Here is a 26,128-nt window from a genome sequence, read left to right as displayed (position 1 = left end):
GCCCTCCCCCCTGTAAACTGGCCATGGTTTATCAGGGCTGCTGAGCCCTGACACCATGGTCAGATTATGTGCCTCTGTCATCTGCAGCTCTCCTCTCCCTGCTAGTCTATGCCACTGTGCTCCCTGCTTCTATCATAACTGTACAACAAACATCCTCTTGGGCAAAATTGACAGTTTTTTTTTTTGATCGTTCTGGAATATTGGGGACTAAGTGCTGGTCTGAGCATGGGAGGGGCCCTTTGTGTGGAAAAACAATCAGTGCCGATCAGTCTCTCCTGCTGCCTGAAAACAATACATTAGTGGAGGGATTCTCCCAGTCAAAAAAAAATGGCATACTCAGAAACAGCTGTGCATGGTAACCAATCAGCTTCTACTTCAGCTTGTTCAAATAAGGTTTGACAAAATAAAAAAAAAACTGCAAACTGTTTGGATTCAATGCAGAGCTGCACTCCAGTGTGTTTTTTTTTTTTTTTGTAAATGAACCCCATTCTGTGCTTGAGCTAAAAAATAAACCAGACTCATCTATGAGCTGCCAATTTTTTTTTATTGGCGTTTGTGTATCCATTTAGGAGACATCCTACTTATAGGAAATGAGGAATACTCTCCCAAGTAGAAAACTCTTCACTTTCTAAACTGTCTTTACTAGAAATAATTGTATTGTTTTTTTTAGCCCCCAATTCCTGTTCAGCCGCTACCACCAGTATAGGGGAACCTCTTTATATATTCCTTTTCTGAACCTAGTAGGCAAGTAATAGAACATGATGGCTTGCTGTGGGTCACACCACTTTTTCTTCTTCAGCGATATTAAAAATAAAAACAGGCTCAATACATTCCCAGGATTTAACATTTTATTTTCAAGTATCAATATACACATTTATAATAAGAAATGATCACCCATTTTTATTCTTCCCCCATCATCTTCTTCAAGTGTGGCCTGTACATCTTGCGTAGTCGGGTCACTTCTTTGGCTGGTGGTTCTTGCCACTCATACCAGGAATACCACAGTCCTTCTGGAGCAGGAGGAGTTTGTGCCACAGCTCCGTGATTATATGAATATTCTCCAAAGGTCACCTCTTGGCGTTGTATTGTCACTTCGAGAAGACCTTGAGAAGGAGATCAGATTTTTATATTACACTAAAATTTTGCTTCCTCTCCCCTTACTTTATCAAAATGTCTGAAAGGAGAATTGTTCATTTATAGCAATGGCTCAGATGCTGGCATAAATAAGGAGAATCTTGTTGCCACAGACAACATGGTCCATTCCTTTTTCAGATACGGACAAATATAACCACCTCACTCTTGGAAGATGACAATGTTATATTTGTTTTGTATTGTACATGCATATTGTTTTTCACATATACAGGGTCCTTACTTAGCACAGTGATCACACTTTACTGTTCTTTTTCAATGCACCTCTATGGTCAGCTCAGACTACCCAAAAACCACATATCTAAATGGTTTTATTCTAACTGTTCTGCTGACTAAGGTGTCTGACCTACAGCTTTGTGTCTTCCATGCTCCCAGTGGGAGGGTTTCAGCAAAGGAGGCATGGTCAATCCTGAAAGCAGCGGGCGGGACTAGGTGCTGATTGACAAAAAAAACAATGTTGATGGCCACACCCTACCAGAGTGACAGCGCTGCTCTGAAATTCAGAGCTGTGGGAAATCATTGCCACACCTCACCCAGCAGTTGTGGGACTTTGCAGAAGAATTAAGAAACTTTAATTACAGATAAACACTTTTAACCGCTTGGGATCCGCGCTATAGTCAAATGACGGCTACAGCGCGGATCCGAAAATCCAAGTGGACGTCAATTGACGTCCACTCCAGAGCATGCAGCGGGCAAACTCTGTGTTGGCCGTGTCCCTTGGACACAGCCAATTACAGGTGGCCGTTTGCGATGCGATCTGTGCGGCCAATGAGAGATGATCTCATATGTAAACATGAGATCATCGCTCATTGCCGTTTTACACAGAGACAGCGTCCTGTCTCTGGAGAGGAGACCGATCTGTGTCCCTTGTACATAGGGACATAGATAGGTCACCCCCCCCCCCCACCTACCTACAGTTAGAACACAATGCAGGGAATACATTTAACCCCTTCCTCACCCCCTAGTGTTAACCCCTTCAATGCCAGTCACATTTATACTGTAATTAGTGCATATTTATAGCACTGATCGCTGTATAAATGTGAATGCGTCAAAAGTGTCCGCCATAACGTCGCAGTCCCAATAAAAATCGCAGATCGCCGCCATTTCTAGTAAAAAAAAAAAAAATAATAAAAAATAATTCTGTCCCCTATTTTGTAGGCGCTATAACTTTTGCGCAAACCAGTCGCTTTTCTTTTTTTTTTTTTACCAAAAATATGTAGAAAAATACGTATTGGCCTAAACTGAGAATTTTTTTTTTTAAATTGGGATATTTATTATAGCAACAAGTAAAAAATATTGTATTTTTTTCAAAACTGTTGCTCTGTTTTGTTTATAGCGCAAAAAATAAAAACCGCACAGGCGATCAAATACCACCAAAAGAAAGCTATTTGTGCGGGAAAAAAGGACATCCATTTTGTTTGGGAGCCACGTCGTACGACCGCGCAATTGTTAGTTAAAGCGACGCAGTGCCGAAAGCTGAAATTTCACCTGGGCAGAAGGGGGGGTATATGTGCCCAGTAAGCAAGTGGTTAAATGGTGTTCCACCAAAAAAATAAGAATTAAAAGCCAGCAGCTGCTGGCTTTTAATAAATAGAAACTTGTAGTCAGTCTTCGAGTATGAACTGTGATAACCCTAACACCCAATGCCTGAGGTGTGCCTTGGCCTAGCTGGTCGGTATGCCTGAGAAGAGGGCATACCCTGAATGTGAGAATAGAAAAATGTAGAAAGAGGAAAAAGTGTGTATGAAGCTGGGGGAACGGGTGGGTGGGGAACCTGAAATGGCGCCAACACAGGACCCAGCGTGGGAGGAGGCTTAAGTACTCAGCAGACTCCTCCCACAAACACAGGCTAGCCTTCGGCCAGCCTTTACACTTGCCTGTCCTGGAGTCCAGCACCAGTGTTAATTTTGGTAGCAAATTTCAATTTAGTCTTAGGACTAAAATGCCGTTTTAGTCGACTAAATCTCCAGTATATTTTAGTAGACTAAAATGTACTACATTTTAGTCACCTAAAATCTAATGGGTATAATTAAATTGCAATGCATTAGTTAACATTTCTCTACAACTTCCAAACTCATTTATATACTGCTGGAGTGAAAAATTAAGTAAGTTATTATTTATGGTATTGGAGTTGTACATGAACATGCACTACAGACCAGGGTTCAATTTAGTTGTAGTCTTTTGACTAAAATGGCGTTTTAGTCGTATATTATAGTCATCTCAATAGTTTTAATTGTATTTTAGTAGACTAAAATGTTTTAGTCTACGAAATTAATACTGGTAAGCACCCGCAGCTGATGTTACCATCTGTTGGGTGCTCCGCTGCCATTGCGGGTACGCTTTAAGGAAGACTATAGTTCTGCTTTAAACTACAGTACGTTAAAAACATTTCCCCAACAAATATACAACATTTCTCATCCCATCCATGACAAAACAGTAACTCAATCCCACTCGGCTGGTTCACACTAATGAGATGCAGGAACCCTGCGAATCCACTGCGGATTCCAAATCGCACTGCAGTTCACACTGCCATATGCAAACTGCTGGGGAGTGTAATACAATGTTAATGACACCTCCATTTCAGCTTACATATCACACTGTGAACTGACAGTTCGGACATGAATCAGATCGCATAGGTGTGAACACACACGCGATCCAAAAAAAAAGTCCTGTGGGTGTTTGGTTCTGAATGCGGTACGATATCAGTCATACTATCTGTATGGCTGAAATCGCACTGCACGGACATTGCACGTGATTTGCACTAAGGTGCAGATTACATGCAATCTCACACAGCGCACCAGTGTGAACCGGCCCTGAATGATACAACACCAACAGTGATAACTTAAAGTGACACCATCCAAAAGAGGAAAGACTTTTATTTGTGTGTGTGTGTGTACACACACACACACACACACACACACACACACACACACACACACAAAACCCCTCCCCAACTCTGTACAATTAAACTAAAAGTCCAGTGTTCATTATTCATAAATTAAAGTGTTCTTTAATCAGTACCATACACTCCTACTGTCCCCATATGTGTAATAAAATATGCACTCATCAAAAGTTGGGCCATCTAGTACTCATAAAATTAATATAAACCTATCTGTCAGTCAATGGATTCAGATGGCGAACCAGGTACTCCCTTACGAAAAACTTGGAGCATAGGCATTGCCCACATAAAATATAGTAAAGTATGGGACATCTGGTGCTCTTTGACTCTCACCATTACTACCACTTGAGAGGTATGTCATATGAAGCCATTATATGTATGTTGCATGAACCTATACAATTCCTAACCAGGTTTTACATGCTTGGAGAGTATCATTATCTTTACTAATTGTTCAGTACCAACCGTTCACATGTAATATTTGTGTGTACCCAATGTTGTATTCCTTAACGCTCATGTTGAGTGCAAGGATTGTTCTACTGACTTTTTTATACCTTGTCAATAAAAAAATAAACACAAAATAAAAATGCATTTTTGCCACTGGAAGGAGATTATGCACAACAGTCAGTAGGACACAGAGTTGCAATCGAGGCAGGAGAGCAAGTACACAGCTGGCTTATGCTTTCCTTGAAAATGTTGTTTATTTGACTTGTCAAGCAAGGTTGTTCACACACCCTGCTAAACCAGCCACATTTTGGCTAGCCTTGATTTTAAGTGTATGAGCGTAATAACAGCTCATTAGTTCCTCTCCCACTTTGCCAAAACCAGTGTTTTCCCCACAATGTGCAAAAAAGCAGAAATATTAAAACTCAAAGCAAAGAGTCTGCAGCAGTGCTGCAATCAAACTTGCGTTTGAAAAAAGTTCATATATATGACAGTTAGTGTAGCTGACAGGGATGGCTGAAAATTAGTCAATAGTCTTAACATAAGTGCTCCTTTCACCAGGGGATGTTCACCACGTGGGGGGATTGGTTCCCCTTATGGGGATGCACTCACCAAAGGTAAGATCAACAAAAGCCTTTCATACACATCAGCTTCCACCGTCTGTAGTCACCACCTTAGGTTTACTGGATATTTGCTTCCGTGATCATATATATGGAAAATAAACATCCATTTAGAGCAGTACCGTTTTGTAAGTTTTAATACCCCCTTTTACATAAATGCGTACCAAAAAGGTGATCAATTCAAGCAAATAAATTGTGTGTGTGCTCAGACTAACTTGACCCTGAAGACTGCTGTTTCCAAGTTCCTCCAGCGTCTTCCTGGTTTGCGTCCGTGGAGCGCACACGTCACTTCCGGTTTGGTTGATGAGGAGTCCCGCCCTTGGGAAGTGACGTGTGCGCTCCACGGACGCAAACCAGGGAGACGCTGGAGGAACTTAGAAACAGCAGTCTTCAGGGTCAAGTTAGTCTGAGCACACACACACAATTTATTTGCTTGAATTCATCACCTTTTTGGTACGCATTTATGTAAAGGGGGGTATTTTGGGTATTAAAACTTACAAAACGGTACTGCTCTAAATGGATGTTTATTTTCCATATCTATGATCACGGAACCAAATATCCAGTAAACCTAAGGTGGTGACTACAGACGGTGGAAGCGGATGTGTATGAAAGGCTTTTGTTGATCTTACCTTTGGTGAGTGCATCCCCATAAGGGGAACCAAGCCCCCCCACGTGGTGAACATCCCCCGGTGAAAGGAGCACTTATGGTAAGACTATTGACTAATTTCAGCCATCCCTGTCATATATATGAACTTTTTTCAAATGCAAGTTTGATTGCAGCGCTGCTGCAGGGCTATTGTGGACGCTTTGCTTTGAGTTTTAAATATTTCTGCTTTTTTGCACATTTCATTTTTTTTAAGCAGCTGCTACATATTGGTATGCACATCTGACCGTTTGACTTTGAGATCTTTGTAGCTTGTTTCTAAGCGCTGGGCTGTACTACTAGGCAGGGCCACCTTCGAGTACTTTTTTGTTTTCCCCACAATGCTCCTTTGGCAATCACATTGAACAGGTCTCTGTGTGAGTTGGTATGTACCCGATGACTGATATAACCACTCTTGTTTTTAAAAAAAAAAAAAAAAAAAAAAACAGAGGATGGTGTTAAAGGATAAGTTCACCTTTTTAACAAAATATAAATGCACATCTTTTTGCACATAAAACAAAAATGTGCATTTACAATTTTTTGTTTTGGGAGCCTGGAAAGCATTACACCAGTAATTAGCAGATCACCTGCAGACCTGTCAGTGTATGTTTTCTTGTACATAATACCGACGGGAAGAATCGATGAACTGCCACAGCGCTCAACAGACCAGAAGAAGATCCATGCAAGGAAAGATGAACTTCTCCTTTAACTTCTATGTGGCTGTCCTGTGTCATCAGGGTTTTCAGGTGTGGGCCTAACTGCTATGGGACATGACATACCTAAGCTGGCTGGAGAGTGAAACATTGCTTCTGCATACACCCTCCTATTCAGCAGCATTTGAGTCATGCAGTATGGAAAAAAGGAGGAGTATCTACAATATGCCTTTACAATATAAAAACTTTAAAAGAATAAGACACGAGCAACAGTTTGATTCTTTCATGGCATTCTAGAGTCCAGGTATAAACCCACTGGTAGGCAGCTTATGCTCTTAAAATATCAGAACACAAGTATGCAGGATATGACAAAGTAATGAGTCTCCTAGCAAGGCAAGGGAAGGGCACAGTTACTCACCATGCTCTTGTGCATCAGTTATGGCTTTTCCAAGCTTCTTGTACTGCTCCATACAGACTCCTAATCCACATAAATGAAAGGCATAATATCTGAATGTTAGGGTACATTATACAGGCAATTTAATTAATTCTGAACGCGACTCATATAATAATGGAGCACACACCTGTTTTGGTCGGATCGTGCACCACTCCAGTATGTGGACAAATAAACTGCTCAAGTAACCTGATGTTCTGCAAACAAATGAACAGCAGTAACACATAAAATTGTTAAACCATCATGTACTTGTGTAACAATTAAAAATACAATACATTTATTACGAGAACTAAAATGTGTCTTTACATTAGCTTGCACAGCAGCTATCAGACTAAGTGAGGGGACGTTCGCTCTTGATAGACATTAGGGACTCTGTATACTGCAAACGCTAAACACACTTAACCTGTGTCTGGGGCAAACATTCAGTTTATTTCTGCAATACAAATACCCAGGCAAAACCCCTCTCAACTCAGTTAAAGAGGAGGTCTGTGAAAATAATAAAATAAATTAAAAGCCAGCAGCTACACATACTGCAACTGCTGGCTTTTAATAAATGAACACTTACCTGTCCTGGAGGACAGCGATGTCAGGAGTAGGGTTCCTGGTGTGAAGCCACGGGTAAGGGAACTCGGCAGTGTAGCCTTCCGGCTTCACGCCGGGAACCCTACTGCGCATGCGCGAGGCACCGCTCCTCTCTCCTATTAGCCCGGCGGTGACGTCACTCCCAGAAGTAGGAAAGAATACCTGTCCCCCCGAAAGGTGCCAATTGTGGCAGTGGAGGGGGAGGAATCCAATGAGCGGAAGTTCCACTTTAGGAAGTAGCTCTGCTTTAAAGCCTGGTACACACAATGGGATTATCAGACAAAAGGATTGTCCTTTGCATGCTAAGCTTTTCATCGAAAATGAAGAGTTTACTAAAGTTTTGAATATTCTCGTATGACAGAATAAAAATTTGGTAATAATTGTATTTTCAAATGACAACTGTAGCGATTGATCACTTTCTGCCCAAGGTACGCCATATGACGTCCTGGACTTTGAGTGAGGATATCTGAATGACGCCTGCAGCTACAGTCATCATCTAGATATCATTTTTCGGCCAGCGATTCCATGCACCGTAAGATCATTGCACCAGTTCAGCCGCTTGATTGTTCTTACAGGCAGCGGGAGGGGACGTCTCTTCCCCCCTCCCCCCGATGCTTGTACAGGTTCGCTCAGCGAGCCAGAGAACTAATCAGTTGCCACTGGAAGTTGAGCATAGAGATTTCTGGTGATCAGATGGTCCCCAGTCATCTCTATGACCCTCGGAGGCCGGTGCGCAACGTTATGACTTCACATCCGGGCCGGAAGAAGTAAACAATGCCTGGGACGTGGCTGGAAATGCAGAGACAGTTTATTTTTTTTGATCTCTGCTTTTCCAGCCTGAAGGGTTATGGGGGTTGAGAGGAGTCATATCCATACACATATCCAAAGACATTTGTGCCAAAATAAAAAACTGAATTGTAAAACTATGGAATTAAATTGGAAACTGCATCAAAGGTGGCTACCAATCTTCCCCAGCACCCTCATACAGGCACAAATTGAGGGGCTTTTTAATTATCTCAGGGACTCCACCTGGGATGAACGAGACAGGTACTTCTCCTGAAGGTTTAGCACCCAACTAAACTTCTCCATGACTTGTTTTGTCTGCAGATTTGAGGTCAATTCCTGGGCTGAATGCTCACTGAAAAGCAAGTCTTCCAGGGAGACTCCACTACAGGGATATTCCATATACTCATCAACCCTAAACCTGGAGCCAACACATCGGTGAGCACTCTGGGGGCCATGGCCATGCTGAATGCTGACAAAACTGGAAGTGGCATCTTCTATTGTGAATCAGAGAAACCACTGTTGAGGCCAGACAAGCAAGATGTGTAGGTGGGCATCCTTTGTATCCCCCGACACCAGAAAGTCCCCCTAATTAAATTCATTATTGGATGAACTCCATTATAAAATTTTTGTACCGTCAGGAACTTTAGGCTCGGTTTACATAAGTGTGACTTGTCATGTGGCTTGGGACTGCAAAGTCGCATGACAAGTTGTACCCCATAATTTCCAATGAGTACTATTCAAATCTGTGCAACTTCAAAAGTAGTCCCTGCACTACTTTGGTCCCACTTTGATGCGACTTGAGGTCCATAGACCTCAAGAATACACAGGCATTGCTTCAAGTCGCTTTAAAATCGCACGACTTTAGGGTTGCAATAGTGGAAATCTAGCCTTAGACATGAGGGCCAAAAATAGGCTGGATGTATGTTTGCTTTGGGAACCATAAATAGGTTGCAATGGAAGCTGTGAGACCTCTCCCTTCCAGCAGAGCTGCAACGAAAACATTTTTTTTGTGAATTCTTGCGCACAGACCAAAATATGGATCTTCAACCACGCGAGTGGGGGGGGATGGGGGTGCCTTCTCTTTGAAGAAGACATGCCTTCAGATCTGGAGGAAGCATTTGTTTCTAACCTATCATCTTTGCCACTATAGAGGTACAAGTGTGCTTCTTCCCACAGTTACCTTCTGAAGGAAGGCATCCAAAAGATGGTCCAAAAAAGTGTTAACTTTTCCGCAACAAACAAGTGAAAGGGCAATCAACCAGCACTTGAGCCACATGATATTTCTCATGTGGACAGAAGGTGATGCCCAACTAAGAAAGCTGCCTGCGTTTTCCCAAGGCATCCACAAAGACAGACAAGGCTCTCTGACATTCTTCCAGGAACTGCCAAATGGAATGGAGCCACACACTTTGTCCAAACTTTGAGGACTTGGCAAACTCCCACTGCAAGCCCCTCGGCCCACAGAGCTGGTCTTACTAGACAGAATGACAATCTAAAGAGGGCCTGTAACAGATTACTGTGGCATCTTCAAAGCCAAGGACCAGCAGAGACTTTTTGCAAGTAAGGGGGGGAATGGAAAAAGTTTACAAGGAGGGCTACAGAAGTGTTAACTTCAAGCTGGTTAGCACTACATCCACCAGGAAGCCCACTGTGATCTTGGGTGTCTGAGATAGCCCCAGAGAGGGCCAAGTCAAACAGTACTACAGCTATTCTTTCAGTGCTGGGTGATGGCATGCAGAGCATCCTGGCACCCTGCAAAAAGTAGACAGGGAGTTACACAGCATCCAAAACTCACATTTCCTGCCCCTCGTGCTTCAACTGCCCATAGTTGTGTGTCAAGGAGAAGAGGCATATTAGAGACTGCAGATCGTTTATTGCAGCAGACAGAAATTGCCTATAAGCATTTTGGGTACTGTGGTTTTTTGCCATTTCATGAATATGCAAAAATTCTGAGGCTTGACATATTTGGCATTTTTTACTCAGTACAACTTATCTCTTATTATATTTTATCAACAAAAATAGTTGATCTACTGTGGGGGGGGGTTTGTTCAATAATTTTTTTTTTTTTTTTATTATTGAAAATACAGATTTGATAAACAGTAAGGCTGGGTTCACACCCATGCGAATTGGATGCGGTTTACACAGCATCCAATTCGCAGGACATTTTAAAATACGTTCATTTGAATGAGGCTGGTTCACATATGTGCGTTGCATTTGCACTCCGCATTGCCCAAAAAAGTGTGCGTGTTCTGGGCGGTGCGAATTGCAAGCACATTATCTTCTATGGGAACGCATCTGATTCGCAGATGCATTCCATTGTGAACACTGAATTCTCGCCCCCTCCTCACTACACCTCCCCCTCTCCCCTGATCCGCAGATACAATGGAGAAGAAGCGCTGAACAGCTGCTTTTTCTCTTTGCACAGAGAACGGAGCTGGAATTCGCACCTGCAAGTCTATGGAGCGACAGATGTCAGCGGTGACCATGTCCACCGACATCCGACCTGCTCCGATATGCAAAAAATCGGACGTATGGCGATACGTTCACCATCCGTCCTGGCGATCTTTCCATAGGAATCAGTGTTGCTTGACATGCCCCTCCCCGCTCAGTGAGCAGAGACGGACCTGTCATCCGCCGGCTCAGTGGAGATCAGCAGAGAGATCTCCCGCTGAGCTGATGGACTCCGCTGCAATGGATCCCCCCCTGTGGAAGGAGCCATAATCATTGTATCTGGAGAAGAAAGGAGAGGGGATGGGAATTACATAAGGCTAGTGCACAAGATATGTAAAGAACTGACTGCTATTTCTCTGTCTTTTTTTATCTCACTGAAAAAAAAAAAAAAAGAGAAGATTGCTCAGAGCTGGATTAACTCTTTGTGGCAAGACTGGGCACAGATGACATGAAATCCTATACTGTACAAGTCTTAATGACATTTTTTTTTTCGGGTTTACATCCATTCTCACCATCTTAATTTCCAAATCATTAACCCTTGCAATTACGGAGAGTTTTTTTCACACGGTTAAATGCACATTTTAGACATGAAGATGTCTTAAAACCTCCAAACGTTTTTTTTTTGTTGCACTTACAGGGCAAAACATTGGAAAAATATGCATGTGCAGTGTATACACTGAACTTCTGCTCAGCACTGTCAGGCCGAAGCCTGTAAAAAATTAGGTTTGCCTTTTTTGGATGTAGAATATGCATTGGCGATCATACTCACTCTGTAATCCACATGAAGCTTCTGATCTCTACAGATTGGACATGGGTTTCCACAGACCTTGCCCGCTCTCTGTCAAATAAACCAGCATGTAGAAGTAATGACTACATATTTACTATTACATTTTAGGAATGAAAGAATAAAAATCTGACAGGTAAAACAGTTCTTATATATGGATTTTATCTATGTATTTAATTGTTTGCCTGAAAAAAAAAAAAAAAAAAAAACACACACACATATATATATATATATATATATATACACACACATACACATATACATATACACACACACACACACACACACACACCCCAGTTGACCCTGACAGAAATTGTGAGCAGATAACTTTCTATGCTGACTTATCTGGCTTGAAAACAGACTTCACGGAAGAGTAAAAAAGGTAAGCAAAATGTGCAGAGATGTGGTTTGTCCCTAACTGAACACAAAGCTAGAAATAAAGGTATAACTTGTACCTCACTTCATATCTTGTTATAAACTGGGGTGGTTGCCATTTATGTACAGCTTGCTCGCTGAATTTGGCTTGGGGACACTTTGGAGGTCTTAAGTGGCCACTGTGCTACAGCTGGGCTTCTGATGTGTCCCTGCACTCTTAAAGGAGGCATGGGCTCCTTCCACGCATACTTGCACATCATTTTTCCACTGCTATATATGTGCTCCAACTTGGAGACTCACAAATATAGAGTGTAAAGACCACACTTTACAGAGGAGCCTTGGTGAAGCAGTGCAGCATCCACATAAAGTGCCTTGGCAAAAGTATTCATACCCCTTGAAATTTTCCACATTTTGTCATGTTACAACCAAAAACTTAAATGCATTTTATTGGGATTTCATGTAATAGACCAACACAAAGTGGCACATAATTGTGAAGTGGAAGGAAAATTATTTTCAATTTTTTAGACCAATAAAATATCTGAAAAGTGTGCCGTCCATTTGTATTCAGCCCCCCGAGTCAATACTTTGTGGAACCTCCTTTCACTGCAATTACAGCTGCAAGTCTTTTTGGGGATGTCTCTACCAGCTTTGCACATCTAGAGTGAAATTGTTGCCCATTCTTCTTTGCAAAATAGCTCAAGCTCTGTCAAATTGGATGGGGAGTGTGAACAGCAATTTTCAAGTCTTGCCACAGATTCTCAATTGGATTTAGGTCTGGATTTTGACTGGGCCATTCTAACACATGAATATGCTTTGATCTAAACCATTCCATTGTAGCTCTGGCTGTATGTTTGGGGTCGTTGTCCTGCTGGAAGGTGAACCTCTGCCCCAGTCTCAAGTCTTTTGCAGACTAACAGGTTTTCTTCTAAGATTGCCCTGTATTTGGTTCTATCCATCTTCCCATCAACTCTGACCAGCTTCCCTATCCCTGCTGAAAAAAAGCATTTCACGGTGGGGGATGGTGTGTTCAGGATGATGTGCAGTGTTGGTTTTCCGCCAAACATAGCATTTTGCTTTTAGGCCAAAAAGTTAACTGTTGGTCTCATCTGACCAGAGCACCTTCTTCCACATGTTTGCTGTGTCCTCCACATGGCTTCTTGCAAACAGACTTCTTATGGCTTTCTTCTTGCCACTCTTCCATAAAAGGACAGATTTGTGGAGTGCACGACCAATAGTTATATATCAGACAGGAGGCTCATATCTTATGCATTATCTTTCCTTTAATAATGCCCACAGCAGAAATACAACTTTAGTGAATTTCAGTAATAATAAAAGAACTTTTAAAACAAACTACAAGTCCCAGCAGCCCCTTGGGCATATCAGCCAATCACGTGGCCTCTGCTAGTATATAAGGGGCTGCCCCTTTAATCACTTCCTCTTTCTTTCTGCTCACAGCAAGAAATCAGATAAGTACTATTCAAAGAAGTACTATTTATAGATTTATTTATTTTTAGATTGTATTTTATATTTGCTGGGATTCGTGGACTGGGACTTGTTCCCTCCACGCTTCCCATCCACTTAGGTACTGTCCATATTTATGTACTGTACTCTTTTTTCCCATTTTTTATTGTAATTTGTAATTTTGTCTATTATCATATGTCTGTGGAAGGTAGTAAACTACTACTGTTTTAACAAGCGTTCAAACGATCCGTTTGCGGCGTTTTCACAAAACTTCCTACTACTGTTTCTTTCCCCTAGAGTTTTCTCTCTCCGCAGGCAGCGCCATTTTCACTGTCTTGGCGCCTTCCCTTACCTCCTCACACGCTCCGCGCGCTTCCCTCAGTCAATCTCGTCCCTGGGGGGGCGTGCCGAGCAAACCACACGCTTCTCCTATCAGCGCTCAGTACGCTGCGGGGGGCGTGCCCGGCGGAGCTCCGCTCCAGCCTATCAGTATGCAGGAGACGTAATCTCGCGAGATTACGCCCTCCTGAACGGGGAACTTCCTATCTTGCGCCGCTGCTCCAGTGTGGAGTGAGTCGGCTGTACGGTAGGACGCCCCTATAGTGCCTCTGCGGCCCCTATAGATATATATATATAAAAAATCGATTAACCCCTTCAGCGGTTTGCCATTCTGATAGATACTCATAGTATCTGTCTCTACCGCTGGGTATATATACACCTCCATCTACCCTAATACTGTACTTCTCAGCTGCATTAGAGATCCTATCATGGCTGATGAAGATTGTAATGAGTTCCCTACCATGCCATCTGAGGGAGATATTACCCCCCATAACCCTATTTTCCTTACTGCTGCCCAGATACAGGAGTTAATCAATCATTCAGTGCAAATAGCCATGGCTTCCGCCCCTGTACCACACCTGGCTGCACCTGTCATGCCTGGACCCCCAGGCCGTGGTGAACCGCCCACAAAGGGCAAAGCGACACACAAGCGCAAGCATGTTCCCACAACATACGACTCCCCGGCAGGGGAAGTAAATAATGTGCCCCAGGCAGCACCCAACCCGGTCTGCCGACCCACTACCCTCCCAGACTCTCACCGACCCCTGAGCCTCGGGGAGCAGCAAAAGCAGAGGCAGAAGTCCGCTAAACGGACCAAACCAGATTCCTTTGTGGACACGTCAGATTCGTCCACAGGATCTGAGGCGTCAGACGCCTACGAGTCTGATGAAGATACTGATTATGAGGGTAGTGGGCATATGGCGCCACCTGACAACGCCACCCCTGTAACCCAGGGCGAAATTATCTTAGATGCCAGGGGAGAACCCTTCTTCGACCCAGAAGGGATTTCTCACCCCCGCTCTGGCGAATGGGCCCCCCTCCCGGAGGTTGCCCAATATATCCAGTACTGGGCCCGTAGGTCCGTAGATAAAAATAACCGCAGTAAGCTGAGGGCGGAGTGTCCCCGACCCTGTATTCCGAAGAAGACGGTAGTCACCCCAGAGGTAGACCCGGTACTTCTCAGGTACCTTACCAAACAAGGTAAATACTCCAAAAAGGGTATTGAAAGATCCTTCCGCTCCATTCAGGACCGAATCCTCGACCTGTTTGGCCCAGTCACCAAAATCCTAAACATTGCCGAACAGGCCTCCTCCACGGAGACCCCGGTCGACCTGGACCAACTTAGAGGTTGGGCCCAGAGAACAGTGTGTCTGTTAGGCTGCGCCAATACCATTTGTTCCACGGAGCGTCGCCGCTCCATCCTGATGAGGTTGGACCCTCAACTGGCCCACCTCGCAGACTCAGAACCGGGCCCTTCAGCCGAAGGTATGCTCTTTGGCGATTCCCTTATTAAGGACATTAATAAGATGGTAGGATTGTACACCAGCCTGGACAAGGCCCAATCATCCCTAAAAAAGGCAGGGTCAACCAAAATTTTTCCTAGGGCCGGCAGAAACAGGGGCCGTTCTGCCGGTCGCTATTCCGCAGGCAGGCAGTACTATAGAACTCCCGCTCAGTATAGCCAGGCTCCACAATCATATCCAATCCCAGTGGCACAACCAGCTCCCTTCTTCCCACCACGCGGACGTCCCTGGAGAGGACGCGGAGGGAGAGGCTACCCCCGCTCAAGACCTACTACCGGTGAGTGTCACACACCCGAATTCTTTTCACATTCTCTTGGGGGGAAGGTTGAGACATTTTATCCACGCCTGGTCTGCGATTACGGCAGACGCCTGGATACTCAACACGGTGGCGGGATATCAGATAGAACTGTACTCCTTGCCAGAAATGAATGTAATGCCTCAACCCATCAAATTCTCAAACCAAAACTCAACACTCATAGACCTAGAGCTTCAGGCCCTTCTTACCAAACAGGCCGTGATAGAGGTGGACCCTGTCTCCCCAGGGTTTCTCAGCAACCTTTTTCTAGTAAGAAAAAAGGATGGCGGATTTCGCCCCGTTATAAATCTAAGGACCCTCAATCAACATGTCGTCTACCGACATTTCAAGATGGAGGGGATCCACTATTTGAGAGACCTGTTACGCCCCGAGGACTGGCTAGTAAAGGTGGACTTGAAGGACGCCTACCTCACAGTCCCCATTCATCCTGCTTCCCAACACCTTCTGCGTTTCCTTTGGAGAGACAGGCTGTGGCAATTCACTTGCCTCCCCTTCGGACTCTCCTCCGCCCCATGGTGCTTCACCAAGTTGCTGAAGCCGGTGGTGGCGGCCTTACGGAGCAGAGGCGTTCGGTTAATCATATACCTAGACGACCTCCTCATAATGGCCCGATCTCACCATCAAGCGATGATCCATGCCGCCTGGACCGTCAACTTGCTCCAGGGGCTAGGTTTCGTCATAAACCACGAGAAATCCATCTTGACCCCTTCACAAGAGATGGAGTTTTTGGGGTTCTTAGTGGACACCAAACACTCTATACTTCGCTTACCCAAAGCCAAACTAGCTACTATCCGCAAGGAGATTCGTTCCGTATTGTACAAACGGCGAGTATCCTTACGCGGTTTGGCCCGATTAGTAGGACTTTTATCGGCCTCTATTCAGGCCATCTTCCCGGCTCCCCTCCATTACCGAGCCCTTCAGAGACTCAAAGCGCTCCACCTGCGACAGGGTCTTCGCTATGCAGACGAAGTACCTCTGGATGCAGAAGCAGTAGTAGAATTGCGTTGGTGGCGGAGTCACGCCATCGATTGGAACGGGAAGACCATTTTCAGCTCCAATCCGGATTACATTATAGAATCGGATGCGAGTCGGCACGGCTGGGGGGCTCGCTGCGGAACATCCACCACAGGAGGGACCTGGTCCGCAGGGGAGTCTCTGCTTCATATCAATGCGTTGGAACTCATGGCGGCCTTCTTCGCCCTCAAGAGTCTCCTTCCGAACGCCTCCAATTGTTGCGTATTGCTGCGGATGGACAACGTAACCGCAGTCCAATACGTCAACCGCATAGGAGGTTCCAGATCCAAAGCTCTGGCGAATCTAGCAAAGGAGTTTTGGCACTTCTGTCTGGAACGCAACGTCGTTCCCCTGGCGGAATACATTCCGGGTGCCTCGAACTTGATCGCGGACTGGAATTCCAGATACCTCACAGATTCCAGCGATTGGCGGCTGGATCGGACGGTGTTCCTTTCTCTGGTCCGGTTGTGGGGTCCCTTTTCCGTGGACCTGTTCGCATCCCGCCTCAATTGTCAACTCCCTCGCTTTTACAGCTGGAGGCCGGACCCCGAAGCCCTGGCAATAGATGCCCTTCGCCAGACCTGGCCACGAGGGACACACTATGCGTTCCCTCCCTTCTCCATGATCCTCAGATTTCTCTTGCAGGTGGCAAACCTACAGGCTTCCGTTGTGCCGGTCACTCCCTGGTGGCCAACACAGCCGTGGTTTCCCCTTCTCCTGGGAATGACTGTCGATCTTCCCAGGCTGCTTCCCCGTGTCCCCCATCTCCTTTCCAACCCTGCAGGAGAACCCCACCCTCTGGTCGTGGATCACAACCTTCACCTCCTCGCTTGGCTGATTTTGGGGTGTCAGGCGCAGATAGCGACCTTTCACGAACAGCTAGGGACCTTCTCGCCCTGGCCTGGGCCCCCGGGACTAGATCGGCATACCGATCGGCCTGGGGAACCTGGGTACGTTGGTGTGATCAACGGGAAATTGATCCCGTTCACGCACCTGTAGCAATGGTTGCTAACTATCTGGCGGATTCTTTTGCATCCGGGAGATCTTATAGCTCCATTAACGTGTATCGTTCTGCGATTTCGGCCTACCACTCCCCGGTAGATTCCCTTCCAGTGGGTAAACACCCCGTGGTGTGCCGTCTCTTGCGAGGCGTTAGGTTCCAACGCCCTCCTCGCCCCAGATATCAAAGCACCTGGGACGTATCTAGGGTATTGAACATGTTTTCTACATGGGACGACAACGACGCTCTTCCGCTAAAACTGTTGTCCTTTAAGCTTACGATCCTCTTATGCCTTGTCTCCATCAAGCGCATATCCGATGTCAGAGCCCTGGACATATCCAGACGCCAATTCTCACCTCAAGGCGTGCAGTTCTCGGTAGTTCGTAGAACAAAAACAGGGATACAATCCGTATTCTATCCTTTTTTCCCCATCGCATCCACGTTTATGCGTGGTTCGCTGTTTACAAGCGTATGAATTACAGACGGCCCCGCTTCGGTCTCCGTCTCTACCCCAACTCCTTATTTCCTACGTCGGCCCACACCTTCCGGTTTCCTCGGCCACTCTGGCCCGGTGGGTTAGATCCACCATGGACTTGGCTGGGATTGACGTTACCCGATTTGGCGCACACTCTTCCAGGGGTGCAATGGCTACGAAGGTGATCACCTCGGGAGGATCGCTTTCGGATCTTCTGAGAGCGGCGGACTGGTCTTCCGAAACCACCTTCCGCCAATTCTACTTTAGACCGGAGGAACACGTATCTATGTCGGTTCTGTGACTTGGTTATTAGTTAGACTTATACTTTGTTGTCACTGTATTTATATCCATGTATGACTTTGAACTTGCATAAGATATGAGCCTCCTGTCTGATATATAAATTGAGATTTTCCTAGCTTGTGACGGAAAATATTAGTTATATGAAGACAGGAGGCGAGTATCTTCCCTCCCGACCCAACCCTATCATGGTCTTTATTCTCATATTGTTCCAGGTTATTGATGACCGCAGCACGCGAGCCACAGGCTGAGAAGTTTTCCGGAGGGATCTCCTTTGTTGTCCCCGTTGGGACCTCTACCTACTCGACTCACCGAATCCAAGTCGTTGATGGTCAGAAGACTAGTTGGAATTGAAGTCGCGGTTTCAAGTCCTTAGCAGTTCGCTCCAAGAAAGAGGAAGTGATTAAAGGGGCAGCCGCTTATATACTAGCAGAGGCCACGTGATTGGCTGATATGCCCAAGGGGCTGCTGGGACTTGTAGTTTGTTTTAAAAGTTCTTTTATTATTACTGAAATTCACTAAAGTTGTATTTCTGCTGTGGGCATTATTAAAGGAAAGATAATGCATAAGATACTCGCCTCCTGTCTTCATATTACTAATATTTTCCGTCACAAGCTAGGAAAATCTCAATTTGTTCTGTGGACAGATTCTCCCACCTAAGCTGTGGATCTCTGCAGCTCCTCCAGAGTTACCATGGGCCTCTTGGCTGCTTCTCTGATTAAGCCCCCTTTCACACGTATACAACTTGTCCCACAATTTTGGACTGCAAAAATCGCATGACAAGTCATTCTCCGTGATTTTGAATGACAACCATTCATACTGGCACAACTTTAAAGTCGTGCCGACTTCAAAGTAGTTCCTGCACCACTTTTTTTCTGAAGTTGGATTCCGTATGTAGGGATCCGACTTTAGCATGCGACTTGTGCATAAGAACTCATACCAGACCCTTATCCGCGGAGAAGAGCCTGGAGAAGTCGAAGAGACCCCCAAAGTCGGAAGAAGACCCCTGGAGCTGCCTAATAAATTACTTTAAAAACCTTTCTAGTGTGTTTTTTTTATTGACTCCCCCCCCCCCCCCCCCAGGAGAATTGGAAGGGGTAAAATGTGCCCCATAATCATTCACATAGGGTGAGGGGGGCTCCCAGATTCCGATAAGCCGCCCGCAGACCTCAAAATCAACGACCAGGGTTGTCGGGAAAAGGCCCTTGTCCTCAACATGGGGGCAAGGTGCTTTGGGGTGGGGGGCGGCCAGGCTGGTGCTCGGATAAGGGTCTGGTATGGTTTTTGGGGGGGACCCCACTCCATTAAAATCCATACCAGACCGAAGGGCCCGGTATTCTCATGAAGGGGGAACCCATGCAGTTTTTTTTTTTTTTAATTGCTGCTGAGTTCCCCTAATAATTGGGGGATCAAAGTCGCCTCCCTGCTCATTGAAGTCGTACTTCAAGTCATGGAGCAAAGTCGGATCGATCCACAGTCGTATGACTTGTCAAAATCGCGGCAAAGTCGTGCGACTTTGGAGTTGCACAAGTGTGAAAGGGGCTCTAATGCTCTCCTTGCGGGCGGCCGGTAAGTTTAGGTGGATGGCCATGTCTTGGTAGGTTTGCAGTTGTGCCATATTCTTTCCTATTTGGAATGATGGATTGAACAGTGCTCTGTGAGATGTCCAAAGCTTGGGAATTTTATATTTATTTATTTACCAAACAGTGCTTTAAACTTCTCTACAACTTTATCCCTGACCTGTCTGGTGTGTTCCTTGGCCTTAATGATGCTGTTTGTTCATCAAGGTTCTTTAACAAACCATTGAGGGCTTCACAGAGCAGCTCTATTTATTCTGAGATCAAATTACATACAGGTGAACCGTTTACTAATTAGGTGACTTCTGAAGGCAATTGGTTCCACTAGATTTTAGTTAGGGGTATCAGAGTAAAGGGGGCGGAACACAAATGCACAACACACTTTTCACATATTTGTAGAAAAATAAATAAGAAAAAATACAAATAAAAAAATTAAAACAATTTATCCTTTTCCTTCCACTTCACAATTACGTGTCACTGTGTTGGTGTATCACATAAAATACATTTACACTTTTGGTTGTAACATGACATACTGCACTGTATATTTGCAAATGTTGAGATTTTAAATGTAAAAATTGTTAGACAGCAAATTTTTTTTGCACGATAGCTGGTAGGTGTGCTGGGTATTTTTTTTTTGTAGAGCATGAACCCGGTCTTTGGCTCTTACTTACAATGCACTTTTTTCGGGTTTTCTGTGGTGGGATCGGTCCTTTGTGGTTCCTCCTGTAATTTGACCAGACTAGATTTTTCCCATAACGCTCCAAGTACTCTAGAAGAAGAGAAATACACAGTAGCTAAAGCTATGATATACTGGTAATAAAATATACACACACATTTGCATACAATAAGCTGGACTTGAGTTGCTCGTATCCCCCATACTAAGGTGCATGGCTCCCTGATCCTTTGCTTGCCCGCAGCAGGGCTAAATGTAAAAAAAAAAAAAAAAAAAAAAAAAATAGAAATAGAAATAAAAATGATTGCCCGGAACGGCATGTGTTGGGCAATACTATCTGTGCATCCCTGCAGAAGGAATGTCAAATTTTGATTCATCTGACCACAGAAAAGTTTTCCACTTTGAAACAGACCATTATAAATGAGCTTTGGTCCAGAGAAGATGGCAGAGTTTCTGGATCATGTTCAGATATGGCTTCTTTGCATGACAGAGCATTTTTGGATGGCGCAGCAATCTGTGCATACAGACAGTGGTTTTTGGAAATATTCCAGAGCCCATGCAGTGATGTCCAGTGGCGGAACTACCGCCATAGCAACCCATGCGGGCGCTATGGGGCCCGCAGCCAAGTGAGGATCAGGGGGGCCCGGTGAAGTGAAGAGAGAGGAGAGGAAGAGGCGAGCTGAGGGCCCCATGGCCACTAGGGGGCCCCATCAGGGTTGCCAGCCTTGGTAAAAGAAGGGACAGTTTGTTGGAATCAGTGTTTTTTTTTACATTTTTCACTGAATTGGCCACTACCGACATAATTTTGATGTACAAATCTCGAGATTGTAGCTGCCCCGCCTCTTCACTGCCTTCTCAGCCAATGGGAGCACAGTGTACACGCCCCCTTCTCCAGCGCGGCTTTTTTTACATACTAGCAGGAGATGCCGACTGCTGGAGAGATGAGAGGGAGGAGAGGACAGCCTGCAGTGTGGGGTGGATTGTTGCCTCATAAAAGGTAAGCTGGAAGAATTGTATTATCAGTGCTGCTTACCTATCCTGGTGAGGAGGGGGAGGGGGAGACTGTGTAGCAGCAGGGCTCCTCTTGCTGTTAGATCGTTTTTCTGTGTGTGAGAGAAGTGCCATGTTTCTGGGAGAAGGATGTGCTGAACTTCTCCAATCTCTGCTACATCTCCCTACTCATCACCTGCCCACCAATACACAGGCACAGCCTCCTCTCCTGTATTACCACATGCTATGTCTGTGAGCTGCTGGGGCACTACAAGTACCAGCATGGCAGAAGGGGCAGCAGCAGTGTGTTCTATCAGGATGATTTTTGGAAAAAAAGTGCTGGTGTGTGTGTGTGTGTGTGTATATATATATATATATATATATATATATATATATATATATAAATAAATATTTATCTATATATACACACACCAGCACTTTTTTCCCAAAAATCATCCTGATAGAACACACTGCTGCTGCCCCTTCTGCCATGCTGGTACTTGTAGTGCCCCAGCAGCTCACATGTGGTAATACAGGAGAGGAGGCTGTGCCTGTGTATTGGTGGGCAGGTGATGAGTAGGGAGATGTAGCAGAGATTGGAGAAGTTCAGCACATCCTTCTCCCAGAAACATGGCACTTATATATATATATATATATATATATATATATATATATATATATATATATACATATACATATACACACACACACACACACACACATACATACACACACTGTATGTATACAGTGCGTGTGTGTATACCGGGGGGCGGTCCATCCATTAAGGGCACCACCCCTCTATGTAGAATGTATAGATTCATGCATTGCATGAATCTATCCATGGCCACCCCCAATTCAGGTGTCCATCCCCTTTTAGGACGCTGGGTGCCTAAATTGCGGGGGGGGGGGGGGGTTGAAGCATCTGATTAGAGCCCTAGGCTCTAATAGGCTTCACATTAGGGTGGGCTTGGAGCGCAGAGCACTCAGAGCCCATCCAGGTGGGTTTAGAAAAGCAAATTAATGTTTGCTTTTCTAACAATGAACCGGCTCTCCGCCAATCAGGAAGTGCGGGTATGAATCATGTGATTGGCTGAAAGGACAGGCGCTCCTATTGGACGCCTAGCAGGAGAAAAGAAGAGGTGCAGGGAGTAAGCAGCTCGCCGCTGCCCGTCCCACATCTCACCGCCATCACCCACTGCCTGACCTGCCACCAAGATGGGGCAAGTGTTGGTCAGACAACAGGGAGGGGGGGGGGGTGCTGAGGGTCACAGTGGCTGCATTTAATGGCACGGTGGCTGCATCTGTGCCCCATCAAATGCAGCCAACTGTGCCCCATGTGGGGGGGGTCTGAGGGGCACAGTTGGCGGCATTTGATGGGGCACAGTTGGCGGCATTTGATGGGGCACCGTGGGCTGCATTTGATGGGGCACCGTGGGCTGCATTTGATGGGGCACCGTTGGCTGCATTTGATGGGGCACCGTTGGCTGCATTTGATGGGGCACCGTTGGCTGCATTTGATGGGGCACCGTTGGCTGCATTTGATGGGGCACCGTTGGCTGCATTTGATGGGGCACCGTTGGCTGCATTTGATGGGGCACCGTTGGCTGCATTTGATGGGGCACCGTTGGCTGCATTTGATGGGGCACAGTTGGCTGCATTTGATGGGGCACAGTTGGCTGCATTTGATGGGGCACAGTTGGCTGCATTTGATGGGGCACAGTGAGGCTGCATTTGATGGGGCACAGTGAGGCTGCAATTGTTTGCCCATGAGAGGTTTCTGATGAATTTAGTGGGTCACCAACTCTAAGCCACTCAGCATGTCACGGAGCTTGGTGCCTCTCCGCATGGGTTTGCCCACATTCATGTTGCATAAAAAAAAAAAAAGATGGTGGCCATCTCTAAGCCTGGGGGCCCCATAATCCCCTATTGCCCGGGGGCCCCATGAGTTGTCAGTCCGCCCCTGGCTGTCCGTATCAGCAGAGAGCGGAAATTGCCCGCTGTAATAGCTTTCATTAGAACTTCCAGTGTTCCCGGGGCTCATGTCACATAGCTCCACCTCTTGGTCTGGCACCTTTGATCGACAGAACGCCGGTCCAGTGTCGGACATGTGACGTCATCAAAGGCGTTGGGCTAAGAGGTGGGGCTATGTGACGATGAGCCCCGTGAAGTCGGGAAATTCAAATGAAAGCTATTACAGCGGGCAATCCCGCTCTCTGCTGATCCGGCCGGCTTGCCTCTTCCTCTGCACATGTGAGGCTGTATTGGGCACAGGCAGGCCAGGCTGTATTGGGCACAGGCAATGCTGTATTGGGCACAGGTCACGCTATATGGGGCACAGGCAGTTCAGACTGTATTGGGCACAGGCAGGCCAGGCTGTATTGGGCACAGGTCACGCTATATGGGGCACAGGTCACGCTATATGGGGCACAGGTCACGCTGCATTGACACTAGGGCGGCTCTGGGGGGCCCCATACAACATTTTGCTATGGGGCCCCTGTGATTTCTAGTTACGCCCCTGGTGATGTCCATCACAAAATCATGCCTATTTTAATGAAGTGCCATCTAAGGGATCATGGGCAGTCAATATTGTGTTTTGGCCTGGTCTCTTGTGCAAAATGTTTCCAGGTTATCTACCGTAAATGTTTTGATATTATGTCCTGTAGATGATGATATGATATATTTAAAGTATTTGCAATTTTACATTGAGGAACATTATTCTAAAAATTGTTTGACCATTTTTATACGCAGATTTCCACAGACTGGTCAACCTTTGTCCATCTTTACTTCCGAGACACTGACTCTAAGATTTTTTTTTTTATAACTAATCATGTCATTGACTAGGGATGAGCCGAACAAACCCCCCCCCCCCCCCCCCCCGTTCGGTTCGCACCAGAACCTGCGAACAGACCAAAAGTTTGTGTGAACTTTTGAACCCCGTTAAAGTCTATGGGACTCAAACTTTTGAAATCGAAAGTGCTAATTTTAAAGGCCAATATGCAAGGTTATTGTCCTAAAAAGTGTTTGGGACCCGGGTCTTTCCCCATGGGACATGTATCAATGCAAAAAAAAAAGTTTTTAAAAATGGCAGTTTTTTCGGGAGCAGTGATTTTAATAATGCTTAAAATGAAACAATAAAAGTGAAATATTCCTTTAAATTTCGTACCTAGGGGGGGGTGTATAGTATGCCTGTGAAGCAGCGCTTGTTTCCCGTGCTTAGAACTGTCATTTCTGAAGGAAATAAAGTAAAATTTAAAATCCCTCGCGGCTATAATGAATTGTCGGCTCCCGGCAATACAGAGAAAAGACATTAAAAAAAAAAAGTTCGGGGTCCCCCCAAATATCCATTACAAACCCTTCAGGTGTGGATTTTAAGGGGAACTCCACCCCAAAAAAAAAAAAATGGCGTGGAGTACCCCCAAGAATCCCCAGACCCCTTATCTGAGCATGCAACCTGGTCGGCCGCAGGAAAAGAGGGGGGGCGAGAGAGCGCCCCCCTCCTCCTGAACCGTACCAGGTCACATGCCCTCAACATTGGGAGGATGCTTTGGGGGTCTGTGACCCCTCAAAGCACCATGTCCTTGTCCGGTGGTTGTGGGGGTCTGCCGGCAGGGGGCTTATTGGAATCTGGAAGACCCCTTTAACAAAGGGGACCCCCAGATCCCGGCCCCCCTATGTGAATTGGTAATGGGGTACATTGTACCTCTACTATTTCACGAAGAACGTGTAAAAAAAATTGAAAGACTAAAACACACAAAAAGTCCTTTATTAAAAAAAATAAAAGCGGTGGTAATCCACTCTCGGTCCCCACTCCAACGTTGTCGGTATCCTGCGACGGGTGATCTCCTCTCTGCCGGGGGCCAGCGATCAGAAGATCTCTTCATCCAGGTCCGGGATCCAAAGCGCACGCATCGCCGGCCTCCTGTCGCCACCAGTCACGTGACTCCGCACCCCTATGACAAGGGAGAGCCTGGGCTTCCGCAGTGAGGTAGTCAGAGGGTGCGTCAGAGGGGGAGGGGGTCACGTGACGGGTGGCCCCGCCTCAGCTATATAAGAGCTGTCACTGGCTCAAGCCGTGTCATTCGCCGGTCTGCCTCCGGTGGAGACAGGCGGCTGGCGATGCGTGCGCTCTGGATCCCGGACCTGGGTGAAGAGATCCTCTGACCGCTGGACCCCGGCGGAAAGGAGATCACCCGTCGCAGGATACCGACAACGTTGGAGTGGGGACCGAGAGTGGATTACCACTGCTGTTTTTTTTTTTTTTTATAAAAAGGACTTTCCATGGTGTGTGTGTTTTATCCTTACAATTCTTTACACGTTCTTGGTGAAATTGTAGAGGTACAATGTACCCCATTACCAAATCACATAGGGGGGGCGGGATCTGGGGGTCTTCCAGATTCCAATAAGCCCCCTGCCTGCAGACCCCCACAACCACCGGGCAAGGGTTGTGGGTATGAGACTCTTGTCAACATCAACATGGGGACATGGTGCTTTGAGGGGTCACAGACCCCCCCCCCCAAAGCATCCTCCCAATGTTGAGGGCATGTGGCCTGGTTCGGGGGGGCTCTCTCGTCCCCCCTCTTTTCCTACGGCCGGACAGGTTGCGTGCTCGGATAAGGGGTCTGGCGTGGA

The 26,128-nt window shown here is 45.9% G+C and overlaps 1 protein-coding gene across 1 annotated transcript in view; it reads right to left on the bottom strand.

The window, feature by feature from the left end:
• Nucleotides 1-830: 830 nt before the first annotated feature.
• The window catches only part of MRPS18B (mitochondrial ribosomal protein S18B), a 34,501-nt gene continuing 9,203 nt past the window's right edge, over nt 831-26,128 (bottom strand). The window contains exons 3-7 of the mRNA XM_040323447.1: nt 20,508-20,605; nt 11,445-11,513; nt 6,987-7,053; nt 6,824-6,883; nt 831-1,103 (exon numbers count right to left, since the gene is read on the bottom strand). Coding sequence (XP_040179381.1) covers nt 901-1,103; nt 6,824-6,883; nt 6,987-7,053; nt 11,445-11,513; nt 20,508-20,605 — 497 coding nt within the window. The 3' untranslated portion in view covers nt 831-900. The remainder of the gene's footprint in view (nt 1,104-6,823; nt 6,884-6,986; nt 7,054-11,444; nt 11,514-20,507; nt 20,606-26,128) is intronic.

This window comes from Rana temporaria, chromosome 9 (genome assembly GCF_905171775.1).
Source record: "Rana temporaria chromosome 9, aRanTem1.1, whole genome shotgun sequence".
NCBI classification, from domain to species: Eukaryota; Metazoa; Chordata; class Amphibia; order Anura; family Ranidae; genus Rana; species Rana temporaria.
Note: the sequence above shows the minus strand (reverse complement) of the source record. Positions and strands in the feature narration are given on the sequence as shown.